Source organism: Hyperoodon ampullatus, assembly GCF_949752795.1.
Source record: "Hyperoodon ampullatus genome assembly, chromosome: 8".
In the NCBI taxonomy this organism is placed as follows: Eukaryota; Metazoa; Chordata; class Mammalia; order Artiodactyla; family Ziphiidae; genus Hyperoodon; species Hyperoodon ampullatus.
Window position 1 is genome coordinate 11,302,517 of NC_136921.1, and position 17,496 is coordinate 11,320,012.

A 17,496-nucleotide genomic window follows, 5' to 3' on the forward strand; every position below is an offset into this window, starting at 1 on the left:
TCCTCTGAATCTTAATATTTCTAAATATTCTAAAAATATTTTCTAAAAATAATTTCAATTTATATCACATCTTGAGGCTGCAGGAATAATTTCAAATTTTTTAAAATATTTATACAGCCCCGTATATAGTCAAGCCCACCGAGATTTGACAGAAATAGGGGAAAAGGATATAAGTCTAGAATTATGGAGACAGAGAAGTTAAGATACCATCTCCAGCCACAGAGATGATAAAGAGATGACCTGTGTTTTCTAAAGCTTATGTTCGTTTCATGGTACCACCCTGCCTCCCAGTTAAAATTACGTTTTTCTCTCATTTTAAAAAATAAAATGAGTATTTTTTATGTGTCCATTTTGGCCAAGCAGAATTAATGTGAAAATTGAAAGGATATTACTTGGGTTTTAAACCTGCTTGCTTAAGGAAAGATGTCAACCCTGCTAGAAGTCATGCAGATGCAATGTGTCCATCCACCTACACTGGAAGGTGATGGGTCGCAATTTTATATTCACAACGGAATAGGTCATAGTGGTTCCACCAGTTACAAAAGTGAAACCAACAAAGAAGCAAACATCAATGTCAGCAGGAGGGTTTGCAGTGTTCAGCACGATCTGAAAAGATGATTTTCCATAAAACCACATCATGCTTCTTTCTTTCTGAATATGGAGATGATTCACCAGAATGTGTTCTCTTTTGTGTTTTGGGGCACAAACAGCGAGTTGGAGTCACCCCTGATGTATGAGGTTCCGGAACTGCAGCAGGGCAGCGCCAGCGGCAGCTCGGGAAGTAGCTTGGGTAGCTCCATCACTGCGTGTAAGAAGGTAACACTGCCTAACACCACTCTCTTCTCACCGAATGAACTTGAACACTACTTTAGTTTGACTTTTCAAGCACTTCTTCTAAAGCAGAAACAGCAACAAAAACACACCACAAAATCACCCACAATTTGCTCCCCAGGACAACCCCCTGATGATATTCAAAAATCTAATTCATGGAGATGATCGGAAAACTCAAGCATTTCAGAAAGGTCTGATTTAAAAATTCTAAGCCTCCAGTGCTTCACCACACCTCCAACTTTTTCTAGTAACTCTTTCCAAACATAGCCATGGATAACGGCTTCTTGGATCTCCTTGCAGAAAAATCTTCACGGGTTTTGAATGGCCCAACTTATTATATTAAGCTTCTAAGTCTATAGCTAAGAAAAATTCATGGCTCTTCTCCTTTTGCTATTTTCTTAAAGGGAAGGGTATGCCTGGTTATTTTATTAGGAACAGAATTGCATTTCCTGGAGTATAGATTTTAGAACTGATAAAAAAATCTTGCTTTAAGACACTTGCAGAAAGTTGTCATTTGAACAACATAAAATCATCTAATTTAATTGTCCGATTTTTCCAGCCAATCCAACTTCAGGCCCAGAAATTTAAAGCCAAATGCCCAATTCCTCATCTAATGCTTTTATCACTATTTGATGCTGAATTCCAGGGGAAAGTGTGTTCCTTTTCATGAAAACTTAGAGGAAATCACACCGGATTAGTTCATTTATTGTTAAAACAAAGTTCAATTATAAAAAGTACTTATAGCTATAAATTAAGATAAATTCTTTTACTAATCATATTGTATAAGTATATACAATTATGTATACATAATGTGCATTATATATGCATATATATTTCAATTTATTGATTACTGTACCCAGTTAAGCAGCCTTGTATTCTCTGCTTGTGTGATTTTGTATAGTTTTTAAGTACCAAAGAAAACAAATATCTTCATTAGAAAACATATATTGATTATTTTAAAAGTAGCATTAAACATAATTTTACAAAATATTTTCATGCATATATTCATAACCAAATATAAAAATATACCTGCCTGATTAATTAAAGATTCTTATTATCATGTGTTATATGATCCTCATGAAATTCTTATAGAGGATTCAGTGCTATGAATTCCAGTTTTTAATGTAGAAAACTGAGGCACTATAATTCAAAATGATTTTGAATTGCTTATGAAAGAACTAAAGCAGCAGGTTTTCAAGCCCTAGGTATGGTCTATTCAACTCTGTAACTCTAAATTATAAAGTCTTCACCGGATGCTATATCTTTCATAAGGCTAAATGAGTTTTAATTTATTTTAATTTTTAAATAACTTTATTTCTATTGATTAGAATTCCAGTGACATTTAAAAGAAAGATTGAAGCCAGACTGCCTGAATTTGACACCCAGTTCTATAATTACTAGTTGTGTGATTTCAAGCAAATTACCTCTTCATGCCTCAATTTGCTCATCTGGAAAAAGATAATATTACCCACTTCACAGGGTTGAGGTGCAGATTCAAAGAGTTTATACACGTGAAATGTTTAGAACAGTGCCTGGCATATTGTAAGCACTCAAAATAATGATTACCTACAACTAATATTATCCTAAAGAATGATTTTATCAACAAGTAAGCGGTGCCAGAAAAAAAATTCAATATTGGCATTAATTAATGCAGGAGAAGACAATACCTTTGAGTACTGGCAATATTTTTCTAATATTCATAGCACATTCCTTTCATTTTAAATATGCTCTTAAGCTTACATACTAATTGCATTTTAAGACAATTTAGTAGCCATATATGCCACGTGTCATACACCATATGGGCTATAGTTGTTTTCCTTGCCTTCAGAAAAGTAGCTCACCAGTGTTTCTTCTCTTCTTTGTATCAGGAACATGGGCCTTCAGTGAAAGGCATGAATATTGAGACTTTATTCCTTTATTTTATTATTATATATTACTGCAAGCTGATTTAAGTGATCATGATTATATTTTTAATTGCATTAATCACAGATAATGGATTGGGGAAGTGAGGATCTATATGTTCACAAATGCACTATAATGTATATTCTGTACAAAAGTGAACAAAAGGATAAGGACAGCTCTGTCTTAGAAATAGCAAGGCTGTCCAGCTGAATCACCACTCTTCACAGTCAGTCAACCTTCTATAAGAGTAACATGGATAATTGAAGTCTATTGGTAATTCCCCAAACTCATTTCATGTAATAGCTTCACCTTCTTCCCCATCAAACCTTCTTATCAGAACTGGTAAATTGTTAAATTAATCGGTGGAAGAAATAAAATAAGGGTCCAGAAGATAATGCATTGGTTGAATAATCAGCCTCTGAAAAATTGCAAATTGACCTAATGTATTTCATGTGCTGTGTGCTTCACAGTGAATCTCTAAGGTTTTTGGTAATCCTACCCGGGTGCAATTTTCTTGTTAGGGAAAAATGGTCACTAGACACCATAGCTGTGAAAAAGCCATATCATCAGGAAAAAGACTTTGGTGGTCTTATTTGAAGGACTTATTAACTCCTTAATATATGTTTTTATCAGTAAGTCTTTCCCCAAAGCTAAGATTACCATATCATCTAGTCACAGCCTATATATACTCTCCTGGAATTTTGTGGATAGACTCCCCTTTTGCTCTCAAAATTTCCCTGGTATGCACAATGTTATACCATTATCCCAGCTCTAGCTTCAGAATTATTCTTTCTCTTCCTTCTCCCCTTCCTGTAAGTGCTAAGAAAGTTTTCAGATAAATTCACACTGAGGTGTTGGTGATTGCTTAAAATAAAGCAATAAAATTGCAATCACAGTAAAATAGTGACTGCAAAAATAAAATCTATTTTTACTTAACTAATACTACTGCTAAACTAGTTCGATTGCCCCCTCCCTTAACTGACATTGACAACTGAGCTTACTGAGCCTGGACATGATTTCAGAATTCCATTCATCACAAAGCATCAATCCATCCAAGTTGGGATATAAGCTAACCCCTATGTCACCCTAATTTAATGAGCACCAAGACCCAGGGGAAGTTTTAATGTATGTAAAATAATGTATTTAAATGGTAGAATTCCAAATATTGCCAGAAAAAAATTGAGAGAAAGAAAGAGAGCTGCTGGTGGAGAGGGAACATTGGAGCCCTCCGTGGTATCTCTTAAAATTGTATCTCACATGGACATTCCCTGATGTTTCCTCCTCTCATAGGACAATTCTTCCTTACAAGACAAATGCAACCACCTTTGTGAAACTGAATCATAAGGACTTTCCTTTAAATGAGCTAAATTATTATAAATGTTATCCTTTTATGTCTGTTAAACACTAAGTGAAAGGTCCTTATATTGTCTCTATAATAAATCAAAATCTGTTATCTAAAGGGAGGTAGTGAAATGTTGTGTAACAAAGCTGGACTTGGAATCCAAAGTCCTGAGTTAAATTCCAGGTTTCTCTTTTTACTGTGTGATCTTAGGCCAGTGATGTAACTTCTCTGAGTCAGATGTCTTAGGGTTGGTGTGACGTTTATATACAGAAAGTTTTGTGTAAGTCCTTAGCACATAGTTGGTGCTCAATAATTACTAGTTCCAAGGAAATTGTCTTTACACAAGGGCAAAATTTATGTAAGTAAAATTTTAAAACTAATCTGGATGTAGCATGCGTTGTGCCTTCATTGTATTGAGTATCTGTTAGACTTTCCTCTAGTTTGAAAGCATTATAGTCAATGCCATATTTCCACAGAGCTGGACATTTTCGATGCATGCTTTACTTGATGAACTGAAGATTTGTAACGGGATATAGTGGAACCAAGCCTCTGAATAGGATTCATGTGAGGAAAGAATTGTTGGAGAAGAATCAATACCTCAAATATCCTTCTCTTTTTATGTCATGTTAATTGAATCTACCTTAAACTTTGACTTATCAGAGGCAGCAGGCTGATAACATTTCAGGTTCCCAGAGGCACAGTTTGATCTTAATATGACATCTTATCAGCTCTCTGAAGTTTCAAGAGCATTCTTCGGTGTGACTGATCTCCTTTAAACTGACTTAAATTTGCTGTCAACAGTGGCACAGATACATCTGAAGAACAGAATGGATGCCCCTTGATGTTTCATCCTACTCTGTAATATACATTTTCATCTAAGCCCATATCATTTTGATGACATGTAATTAACAAAAGCAATTCAATTAATGTGTGCAGGCATGGGCATACAAACTGAGAAGCTTTTTCAGAAGCTGATCCATATCTCTAAAGACATTAGTCAGAATTGTACTTCTCTTGGCCAAAAGCCCCAGTATTAATTCTAGGAAGTACATGATGGAAAATAGCTATAATATTCTGTATTTGTAGAAAGTGTTTCTTTAAAGGAAGGAAGGTCTTTTAAAAATATATAACTAAATAAATAAAATTTAAAACAAAGCCAGCATAATTGAGCCATAGTCACCTTTCTACAGAAGGAAGACACAAGGCTTTTCCCTCTGGAGTGTAAACTGCTCAGAGCTCTATAAATACTCTCTTCTGATCAAGCAACCTGGTAGTGATTTTCAGGCTCAGATTTTGATACCAGAGAATAGCCTATCCAAATTTTGTTAAACTGCTAGGTGTCTTGTTTTATTGCCCTCCTGCAGGAGTAATCAGAGGCATTGAAGAAACAGGGAGATTTTTAAGAAAAGAATAAGAGAGTATGAACTTCCCTGGTGGTCTAGTGGTTAAGACTCTGCACTTCCAATGCAGGGGTCACGGGTTCGATCCCTGGTCACGGAACTAGGATCCCACATGCTGCGCGGTGCTGGGGGAAAAAATATGTATCTATTATATAATATGTATATATAATACATTTATATAAATTTTTTAAAAAGAAAAGTGTGCATTGTCCAGCAATAAAACAGTCTTTAAAAAAAAGAAATAGTTGTCTTACTAAAAGTGATATTTGAAGATGGTTAATATAGTAGTTCTAAAGATAATTCCTTAGAGCAAAGGGAGAGTGGAGTCTGGGATGCCAGGAGAAGCATAACTGATGTGGATAGGGAAGCAGGGAACAGAGAGGCAGAACCTGTATACAGGCAGTGGGAGGAGGGAAAAATGAACTCTGATGAGACACATTTGGAAGTCAAGGTCAATAGGTCTCCATGACATTGAGAGTTGAACAGAACCACGAACTCTAACTATTTGAACAAAGACGTCCATGAGTTGTGGTGTCATTGAGGTTATTAGGAAGAAGAGCTAGGAGACAATGTAGCAAGTTCACAGGTTCAGATTCAGCCAAGCTGCATCTAAAGAGCCAGCCATAGAATTCCCTCTGGGGGCCATTTCGCTGACTGCCTAAGGAAACTTCCTCATGTGCTGAGCCACACTGACATCCAGGAGGCTTCAAGGTTGCACTGAGGCCAGAACAAATTGATGAGGGCTCTGGTGGGGACTAATTTCCTCCACTTTCACCAAAAGCAGGTCGAAATGATGAATGTCTTCTCTTGCCTTTAAAGCAGACTGGTCCACACTGAACTTTAGAGAGGTAGGGCTATATGTGCTACATGGCGAGTTTATTCTTTGGAAAATGTCAATTAGGTAATCTTACATGGGAAACTTTGTTGAAACCCAGCAATTATGGCTCACTTTGCAGTTTGAATATGATTCAGCTTCTTACTTCAAAAGTCAAGACTTCTATTCAGGACTCCACACCACCTCTCTTTCCTGCCAACAATTGCTATATAGAGTACTTGAGACTCCAATATGCTAGTCTTATTCTGTTCTCTACAGCTCCCTTCCTTGAGCATCCTTTTTGCTGTGTGTGAAGAACTCCTGGAAGGATTTTGCAGTACTTTTTCTTTTCTTTCTTTCTTTTTTTTTTAACCAAAAAGTAGGACTCTGAAAACCCAGAATAGCTTAAAACATTTTGTGGAATTGAGGGTGATGTTGCACTATTGAAACTAGGCAAGTGATCATTTTTCTTGAATTATTGCAATTACACCAAACCTTTATAGTAGGTATTCAATATCTGTATCCAAAACTGGGAGGGGTCTAATTTTTTTAAAATATCTAATCTGGCATTCAAAACTCTCTTTTCTCTCTGTGGGCCTTTAAAATATCTTACCATGGGCTTCCCTGGTGGTGCAGTGGTTGAGAGTCCTCCTGCTGATGCAGGGGACACGGGTTCGTGCCCCGGTCTGGGAAGATCCCACGTGCTTTGGAGCAGCTGGGCCCGTGAGCCATGGCCGCTGAGCCTGAGCATCCGGAGCCTGTGCTCCAAAAAAAATATCTTACCATCCCAGGGTTCCCCATCACTAGCCTTAAGGTTCTCCTCTCTTTCCCTTCAGTGCTCCATGTAAACAACCCTCTCAGCCTTGTAGCCTGCAGTAAACACCATGTTCCCCACCAGTCCTAACAGCATCCACCTTCCCTGTATCTGGCCGGGCTCACCCTTCTGATCAAAGTACCCACTTTTCAATTCTGCCAGAATGGGACGGAAAGATTTGGCTCAGATAATCTTGAAGAGTCCTCCATAGGGGCCTTCTGGCTCATGAATCTCTGAAAATGAGCCCTGTCATGTGCATGCCCACATTTACCAGGCTTATCTCTACATTTGGAGAAGGAGACCTGCCCTAAAAGATCCAGATGAGGGCTCACACTCTCCAGAATGAGAAGCATCCAAGAAGCAGGTGTGAACCTTAGCAAATTATCTGTCCATATGCTGACATCTTAGAAGGTAGTTGTTCCCAGCAGCTTCTTCCAAAGAAGAGTCAAGAAAGGAGAATTGCCACTTTCTTATAATTGCCAAAGGCCAAAGGCACACATCAGTACTCAAGGGATACGTGGCCAAATCCGCTATCTCTTTGATGAACAGCAAAATCTGTGCTACTTACACTTTGCAGAAAAATCATATAAAGTCAATGGTAGGTCTAGATACACATCGTGTGTTTTCTTACATGTACGTTTTTTCTTATATTTTGCTTCTCCTAACATTAAAAATCACATTTCCATCACTGGTCATATCAACATGACAGCATTATACTGTATCTAAATAGGAATTAAATAGCAATTAATCAGCTGTCCTCCATTTATGTCTAATTTGACTCTCTTTAAATCAAACCATTCATAAATTATACTGTAATTGCATTTCCTGAGTATATCTGTGTTTGAAACTCCTGTAATTTATACTTGAGACTCAAACTTGGTTTTCATTGTCATGTGGAGAAAGCTCTGATCAATTTTCAAAACATCCTTCAGACAGCTGACTGGCTGAAGTGTGATGTGGCAGAAGTAAACAAGCGTGGCTTGATACTGTTGAATTGCCCTGTGTGCTCTTATACCTTTTTTGTGATTGCATTGAAATACAATGGAGCTTCCAGGACAGAGTAATTGTGTGGCACGAGAAAAGCAGGGAGAGATCTAAAACTGTCTACCTAGTTCATTTCTTGTTACATTGAGATAAACTCTGTGCCTGGTTAATATACAAAGTCTCCAGATTACATACATGGGGACATTAATTTCAAAGAAGAGAGCCCTTTTGTTCGTGAAACATTTCCATTTTATACTCAGTTACTTGCATGTGTGACATTTGTCAGAGATATTTATAAATCAGTATATTTCATATTTATTTCCCAGAGGCAAGCTTAGTTCGACCAGGATTGCTAAGAGCATCCCATAGATAAGGACTCTTTCGCTATAAAAGTACAGTTTATCTAGAGGTTAGTATGTTTATAACGAGATATGAGAATGGCACCTTCTTTCTTCTCTGGGGGTATTCTGTCCCACCGTTCTCCACAGTAAAGAGAGTAAGAATTGCAGATCCGCTGCTAAGAATTTCTTTCCCAAACTTCCAAACCATCTATGCCTTTGATCTGCTCCTTGACAGTGGAGAATTACTAGTTCCAAGGCCTTAAAAGAAGTCCATTGTTTTCCAATACTTTTGTAATAATCAATTACAAGATTTCCAAACTGTACTAGGTGTCAGTCGTGTAATGCAAGAATGTTTCACATCCAACCAGATGATCATATTGCAGAATATGTACTATGAATAATCAAGCATGATTATTCATACTTTGGAAACAGTTTCCCCCTTTTTTCAAAGGAGGCTAAATACAGAAAACCTCAGGCAGTCAGCCAGAAGAATCATCATTAAAAGGAAAATGTTATCTTAACATTTAATTCAACCTTCTGAGAAACTGAGAAGAAACCACTGAGTTTTCTATGCCACTTTTTTCCCTCCACAAAATAAGTTCATTTCCAATTTGTTTCCTTGTCTCTTTTTAGGAGTTCAGTGTGCTTTAAATAAGCAATAGAGTTTCACTGTGAGGTAATGAAAAGGTATCATATCCCAGAGTGGAAAACAAAAGATTACAGAGTTCTCCAAAAAGTTCGCTAAGGCACAGATTAAATCAACATAAAATAAGAGTGTAAAATTACACAAAATCTTTTGACTTCTAGTTCAGTGTGTGGCAGGGGGTAGGATTTAAGCTATTATAAAAATTTAAGCTAATAATTAAGCATTATTTAAGCCAGTGACTAAACACCCAAAAATTATAATTAAACATTTTGTAGAATCTTAGAGTGCTTCATGACATTAAACAATATGTGGCTCAGCTCAGCCATGGATTTCTTTCCAGTGAAAGATAAAAAGTTCTTTCTCATCACTTCCCCTACCACTCACTCTGCACCAGCCATTATGAGCTCTTTGCTCTTCTTCAGAATCAACAAAAACATTTCTGCTTTGAGCTTTTTTTTGCTGGTGATCTCTGCCTGAGATGCTCTTCCCTCGGGTGCTTGTGTGACTGGCACTTTGATTCATTCAGATTTCTGCTCAACGTCACCCTCAGAGAGGCCAGAAAATACTTTCCAAAATACATCTCTTAATTTTTATCCCTTTCTGTGGCTTTGTCTTCACAGTAGTCACAGTAGTTTTCACAGTGATCTTCATTATCAGAACATATATAAATATGGAAAATTTATTTGATTATGGTTTGTTCTCCCTCAACAGGATGAGAACAAAACTGTTTGCTTTGTCATTATTTTTGTTTTGTCCACCCCTGATCATGCAGTAAATAAGCAACACCTAGTAAAAATAGCAGGTGCTCAACAATCAGCCATTGAATGAATGAATGATGGAATGAAAACTTAATATGGATGGTGTTATCCTTCTCTTGGAAATGGTATTCCGAAGTTAGCATCAAATATAGAGTCTAATTAATGCTTTATTGCTTTATGAATGTGATTTGTACCAATATAGAATCCAATTAAATTTTAAATAAAAGAATCTTAAAAAGGAAAAAAATCTTTAAAAAATAAGAGGAAAATAAGCCTCAATGAAGTACCACTGTGCACCAAGTAGAATGACTAAAATTAATTTGAAAGCAAAAACTGACAACACCAGGCACTGACAAGGATGTAGAGCAACTTGAACTCTCATACACTGCTGATGGGAATGAAAATGGCAAATCCACTTTACAAGACAGTTTATCAGTTTCTTATTGAGTTACCACACTACCTAGTAATCTCACTCAAGCAAAATAAAAACTTAAAATTTTATGTATAGTATCATGTCATCTGCAAACAGTGACAGTTTTACTTCTTCTTTTCTGATTTGGATTCCTTTTATTTCTTTTTCTTCTCTAATTGCTGTGGCTAAAACTTCCAAAACTATGTTGAATAGTAGTGGTGAAAGTGGGCAACTTTGTCTTGTTCCTGATCTTAGAGGAAATGTTTTCAGTTTTTCACCATTGAGAACGATGTTGGCTGTGGGTTTGTCATATATGGCCTTTATTATTTTGAAGTAGGTCCCCTCTATGCCTACTTTCTGAAGAGTTTTTATCATAAATCAGTGTTGAATTTTGTCAAAAGATTTTTCTGCATCTATTGAGATGATCATATGGTTTTCCTCCTTCAATTTGTTAATATGGTTTATCACATTGACTGATTTTCATATATTGAAGAATCCTTGCATTCCTTGGATAAACCCCACTTGATCATGGTGTATGATCCTTTTCATTTGCTGTTGGATTCTGTTTGCTAATATTTTGTTGAGGACTTTTGCATCTATGTTCATAAGTGATATCGGCCTGTAGTTTTGTTTTTTTGTGAAATCTTTTTCTGGTTTTGGTATCCGGGTGATGATAGCCTTGTAGAATGAGTTTGGGAGTGATCCTCCCTCTGCTATATTTTGGAAGAGTTTGAGAATGATAGGTGGTAGCTCTTCTCTAAATGTTTGATACTATTCATCTGTGAAACCATCTGGTCTTGGGCTTTTGTTTGCTGGAAGATTTTTAATCCCAGTCTCAATTTCAGTGCTTGTGATTGGTCTGTTTATATTTTATATTTCTTCCTGGTTCAGTCTCAGAAGGTTGTGTTTCTCTAAGAATTTGTCCATTTCTTCCAGGTTGTCCATTTTATCGGCATATAGTTGCTGGTAGTAATCACTTATGATCCTTTGTATTTCTGCAGTGTCAGTTGTTACTTTTGAAAAGGAAATGAAAAATGTGACTTTTTCATTTCTAATTCTGTTGATTTGAGTCTTCTCCCTCTTTTTCTTGATGAGTCTGTCTAATGGTTTGTCAATTTTGTTTACCTTCTCAAAGAACCAGCTTTTAGTTTTATTGATCTTTACTATTGTTTCTTTCATTTATTTCTGATCTGATTTTTATGATTTCTTTCCTTTTGCTAACTTTTGGGGTTTTTTTTTTTTGTCCTTCTTTCTCTGATTGCTTTACATGTAAGGTTAGGTTGTTTATTTGAGATATTTCTTGTTTCTTGAGGTAGGACTGTATTGCTATAAACTTCCTTCTCAGAACTGCTTTTGTTGCATCCCATAGATTTTGGGTCATCGTATTTTCATTGTCATTTTTTTCTAGGTATTTTCTGATTTCCTCTTTGATTTCTTCAGTGATCTCTTGGTTATTTAGCAGCATATTATTTAGCCTCCATGTGTTTGTATTTTTTACAGATTTTTTCCTGTAATTGATAAAAGGGTGAATTTTATAGGGATGTGATATCTCTATGAAGAAAATGTTACCAGCAGTAGAGATGCCACTGTTTATTGCAGAGCAAATAGGTAATAATATCTGATGAATAGCTGCCTTCGTTCTTCCCTAACATCATTCTCATCAACTCTCTGCCATCTTTACCACTCACTGTGCAAATCTAATTGCCCTGCTCACATTACAATCTCTTTGTGTAAGAAAAATTTAATTGAATTTCCTAGAAAATGGCTAGAACAGAAATAGGGGCCTGGAGATTCTTCTCTGAGGGATGCCCAGGACTCTATTAATGGACTTTTCTGGCTTCCTTCATTTTATTGCTGCTCTTGTTTTTTCTTTCCTCATCTCCAACACACATTCATGAAAATTGTGTGCAACATTTGAAAGGATGATTACTTTAGATGGTGTTTCCAAATCTTTTCCACATTATTATACATATTTTTTAAAATAATATTTGTTAGGAACTCTTTTTTTTTTTTTTTTTTTTTTTTGCGGTACGCGGGCCTCTCACCGCTGTGGCCTCTCCCGTTGCGGAGCACAGGCTCCGGACGCGCAGGCTCAGCGGCCATGGCTCACGGGCTTAGCCGCTCCGCGGCATGTGGGATCTTCCCGGACCGGGGCACGAACCCGTGTCTCCTGCATCGGCAGGCGGACTCTCAACCACTGCGCCACCAGGGAAGCCCTGTTAGGAACTCTTGAATAAGCAGATGGCCAGAGGTGCTTGCCCTGGAATGGCCAACCCAGGTTCTCTCCAGCCTCCAGACAGCTGAGAGAGTCAATGTCTCAAAATCCCAACACATCAAATCTTCTCTGAGTCTACCTGTTTGGGGGTGGGAGAACGATAAATCTCTGCTTTTGAAGAATGAGTTCATTGTTCTGATGACATTATTCACTTAATTTTAAGCACCATTCCATCATTAATCATGATACATACATTAGGCAAATGTAGCATTTTGTGTTTGAAATTTTTCTCTTTAAGGACTTTGATGCTTCTTAACATCATTGTACTTACAATTATCAGAAAATAAAATTTGACAGTATTTGATAGTACAGAAGTAGAAAATGGGAATCTTGCTCAACATAAAAATTCTTTGTAACCTTTCCATAAAATCTCTGAGGAAAACAAAAGCCTTGCAGAAGTAATACTCATATCATCTAATGGGAGGGACAAGACATGCATGCACATTCCAAAATTCTGAGATAAAACATTGTTTTCATCATGAAGAAGAAACATTTGATAGGGAAAAGGGGTTGGTTTCAATTATATCTTGATAGCTGCGAAGGAACTTCTGGGGAAAACTTCAGGGAGCTGGTGGAAAGATATGAGGAAAAGCATGTGCATTATAAAGACTAGGAGGTGGAGCTCTTTTAGTAAGTGGGAGATTCTAGCAGAGGGTGTGTGCAGGGAAAGTATTGGAGACAAAGCCTGGAAAACACCTAAACTGGGCATAGTTCAGTATCCTGAACTTTGGAGCTTAATACATATTCATGAAATGATTAACAGGTGAGAGCTGAATTAGGTTCTGTCTTGAATACCAAGCCATAGTTTGACAATAAGCCTATAAAATTTGGGGTTCACTAAGCAAATATGTCCTTCCTTGTTCCCTAGGACCTGGTCAGGTTTCCAGTAGGAATAGATGGTACAATGCTAATGTTTATTGGGTCAATTAATCAACTGAAGTTAAGGTCTTGGGAGAGAATTACATAACATCAGTAATCATATTTGTGATAATAATAGCTATTTATTATTCACTCTTCACTGTTTGTGAACACCTAAAGTAGTCAGATACTGTGTGTGTTTAGTATTTCTAATGTCTACTAAAAAATTCTTCATTGTGAGTGCAACACCGACCTCATTTTGTAGGTGGAAAAACTGAGTCTCAAAGAGGTTAAGTGACTGCCTTAGGCTGCATAGTTAATTAACGGAAAAACTGGAATTTGAAACCAGGTTTGTCTTCAAAGCCTAGTACTTATCTCTGATTCTGGTTTCAGTAAGCTACATAGATTTGAGAGGCAAGGGTTGAAGGAGATAGAAGAGACAGACCATGACAACGTTAACAATTGTAAATCTTAAGGACCCTGTGGGTGTCCAGCCTTCCCTAATTGCCTTTCCCAAGTATCATCCTATCTCTTTTATTCTCTATTACTGCACCATGTTGAATTTCTTTATACTACCTACCACGATTTATAATTAAAAGTGTATTTCAGTGCTCCTTTATTTACTGCTGGGTTTCCATGCCAGATTTTAAGTTCCATAAATGTGGAGATCAAGTCTGCATTATTCACTATTGTATTACCCAGAGACTAGTCTATAGCATGTACTTAAATGTTAAGTGAATTAAAGAAAAAAATAGAGCAGAATATAAGACTAGAAACAGATAACGAGGTGTTCCAGATGGCACAGACATTTCAAGCCAGGGTAAGAGAGAATTGTTCTTCCATTAACTGCAAATACAGAAGTCAGGGAGTCAGCTTTCTTTTAAGGGCCGGAATTGGGGAGGGAAAGGTTTGGGTTCAGACACAAAGAGTCCAAGGTGACAACAGGAGATCCAAGAAAAATAACTAACAGCTAGAACTGTGAAAAGCCAAGCTCTAGAGAAAGGTCAAAGATGAAGTCATAGACCAGTGTGTCATCTTCCCAGGTGGGAATTAGTACCCTGGGAGTCAGTAAGATCTCTGATGAAAAGAGTTGTGAGGGGTGGAAAGAGCAACACGCTGAGGCCCTATGCAGAAAGGATACTCCCTTTTAGGGCATCAGAGAGGAAAGCTACTTAGAAAGAGAGACATATTCTCCCAACCTTCTCCAACATCCCCAGACAACTCAGATGCATCTTTCAACTTGACATGAGGGTCAAGTGCACTGTCTCAACCTTCTGCAGGTTGAACTGGCTACTCCATCCTTGGTGATCTCTGACACAGATTGTCCTGATCAAAGCACCTGCTTTCTCTATCACGAGCCTGTCAGAGCTTGTTCTCCCTTCTTAGAGTTTAATTTCCAAGGCACAGCAGTCATTTTGTTCATCTTAATATTCCCAGTGTCAAACATTAAAAGAGTTCAGTGAACCTCTGTTGACCGAATATTGAGTGAAGGAGGAAATGAGAGAAGCAAGAGGGGTAAAATAAAAATGGAGCACCACAAATACAAATAAAGAGAAACTGCCAGGTGCTGTGTGGAGATCAAGAAAATGTTAAGATGGAAAATGTGTTGTCTAAATTTTACTGCATTCTTATAATAAAAGCCATCACCTATCAATTGCCTACTCTGTTAAGAGGGTAGTCCTTCATGAACCTTCTCTTATTTGAGCCTTGGAATAATTTTTTGAAGTGCCTGTAATCATCCTCCTGTAATAAATACAAAAACTAAGTCCTGCAGAAGCTAAAAGACTTGCCCAAGATCACTCAGTAAGTGATGAGATGGAAGAGAATATCAGCTCTGCCTCCAAACCTCTGTGACTAACCTTAAATTACTGTCTTCTCCAATCTAATTACTACTTATTTTTTCTGCCCAGCAATGTTTAGAGCTGTGTCCAGGTTACCAGGAGTCCATTTTCCCCTCCCCATGCCATATCAATACTAAATTCCTACAACTTGGTTCTCTATATAAAAAAGGAAAGTCACTGTACAAGAGAGCAGAACAATCTTTCTTCATTGCTTAGGACATTCATGAAATTTTAAGAGAAAATGTGCCATTGTTATTTCAAACTAGTGAATGCACAGCATGTTTGTTATTAGCTCTTCATCTGAAATAACTGAACCTGCAGCTAAAAATAGCAGATAAATGAATGAGCCATTGAGAGCCTGGTGAGTTTTTCTCTTTCCCTCCCCACCATCAGAAAGTGACTGTCTCAGCAGGGAGGTTGTATTCATAAAGTTTCAAAATCTTTAAATCCTCAAGCACATATTCTTCTTTCAAGCATTCTTCTTTTTCTAATGACTTGGCTAAACCATTACACCAAAAGCTTCTCACGGGCTAAAATTGCTTAACATATGATTCTAAGTGGTTTATTGAAGCCTGCATTTTTATTTTCTTTGCTTATTTGGCTCTTAATGTATTTGGGAATTGGAACAGCAGAAGGAATGAAAGGAGGAGGAAGGCAGAGAATTACTGATGTTCCATGTAGAGTGGCCCTTCAGATCACATGATTTAATTGTATACAAAGGACAAACTGAGGCTGGGAGCTGGTGGGTAGCCTGACCACACAGACAGTAGGGTCAGGAATGGAGCTCAAAGCTCCTGATCACCCAGACCAGGCCCATGAGGGAGAGATGGATAAATACATAGACATATGTTTGGTAGAATCCAAGGATGAGAAATTATGTAATTTTACCAGCTTGCAATGGAGCCATGCCTAATGGGGGCTTTGGGACCAGAGAGCCTGGCTCAAATGCTAGCTCTCCACTAACAAGAAAATTATTGACCCCTCTAAGTCTGGGCAAACAGAATAATAATTTTTATAATAGCAAATGTTTATTGAGCACTTGCTATATGCCAAGCACTGTTTTAAGTGCATTTCACATATTAGCCCTCAAATTCTACCTCATAAATCTAGAAGTTTAATTCAGATAACATCTATTAGGGCCTTAGTCCAGAGAGCTCTCAATTAAATGTATTATTTTTTGGTCAATAATGAACAAATATAAGTATTAAATAATAATCTCTAAATATCAATGAAATGTATTTTAATTATTGATAAGATCAAATAAACTAATTTTTAAATTATGATGAATAAAATTCACATTTTAAAATTACACCTTGAATGAATATTCTCATGAAAGATGTTCTCCTCAAAACATTTGTTCTTAAGCAATTGAAAGATGTAGGTGGCACTTTAAATTTCACTTCCTCGCTCTGACATTTCTGTTTCCTCTAAAGCAAAGATGGACCTTTGAGAAGACACTCAGGATCCAAATGATATGGAATAGCTAAGTGAGAGGTCTTTCTAGCATTTTCCACTGAGTAAGCAGGTCCATAAAGCTGTCGACTCCCCCCCCCCCTTAGGATAGGGCAGAACAAGATCTTTGTATAAGTTTAGTTATTATTTATGTTTAAAATAGGTGCAAAAAATGCCCTTATAGTAGAAGACTCAACAAATGACTCTTTCTGTGCTATTTCCCTATATCAGAGAAGTTCAACACAGGAGAAATCTGTTAGGTAGCTGACAATTCTCTCAGTCAGCCTCATCATGAGACAGTCTTTTTCATGGCCTTGGGAATCTTGCAGTGTGGAAATGTCAGGCTGATGTCTTTCGGCATTTCCATCTCTGACTCTCTGTGTTTCACCTGGAAAATATGCCAGTCCAGCCCACCACTTTTCTGGAAGACCTAAGTGAATTGTGTCTGAACTCTGCCCCCCTCTTAGGGCTGACTTAAGACAGGAATAATTCATAAGCTCCTCTAAGTGGCAGTTGTTTTCTCTTGTTGACACACAGTTTGTTGCAACCATGATACATGTGCCTTGAATATGTTAGAATACGTTAGAATACAGAAAAAGTCCAGGGTCTAATTTCTGTGGAGTGAGCTTTGAAATGGCTAAGAAGGGATTTTTAGTCAGAGGAGTTATTAAGCTGCATTGCAAACTATTCTTAACTGGTATGTTCATTTGATGCTTCCATTTTAAATCTCTAACATTATTATGATGCAGAGTAAACATAGTTATGTTTACAAAAATTAGAGGCACATAACGCTTCAGAAACATACCCCAAATCACACCCATCTGTA

At 37.2% G+C, this 17,496-nt stretch overlaps 1 protein-coding gene across 3 annotated transcripts in view; it reads left to right on the forward strand.

The window, feature by feature from the left end:
- The window catches only part of SPHKAP (SPHK1 interactor, AKAP domain containing), a gene marked incomplete at both ends in the record, with an annotated part of 140,133 nt that overhangs the window by 34,948 nt on the left and 87,689 nt on the right, over positions 1-17,496 (forward strand). For all 3 annotated transcript variants that reach the window (XM_079710544.1, XM_079710545.1, XM_079710543.1), the window contains one exon: positions 711-816. In XM_079710544.1, coding sequence (XP_079566670.1) covers positions 711-816 — 106 coding nt within the window. The remainder of the gene's footprint in view (positions 1-710; positions 817-17,496) is intronic.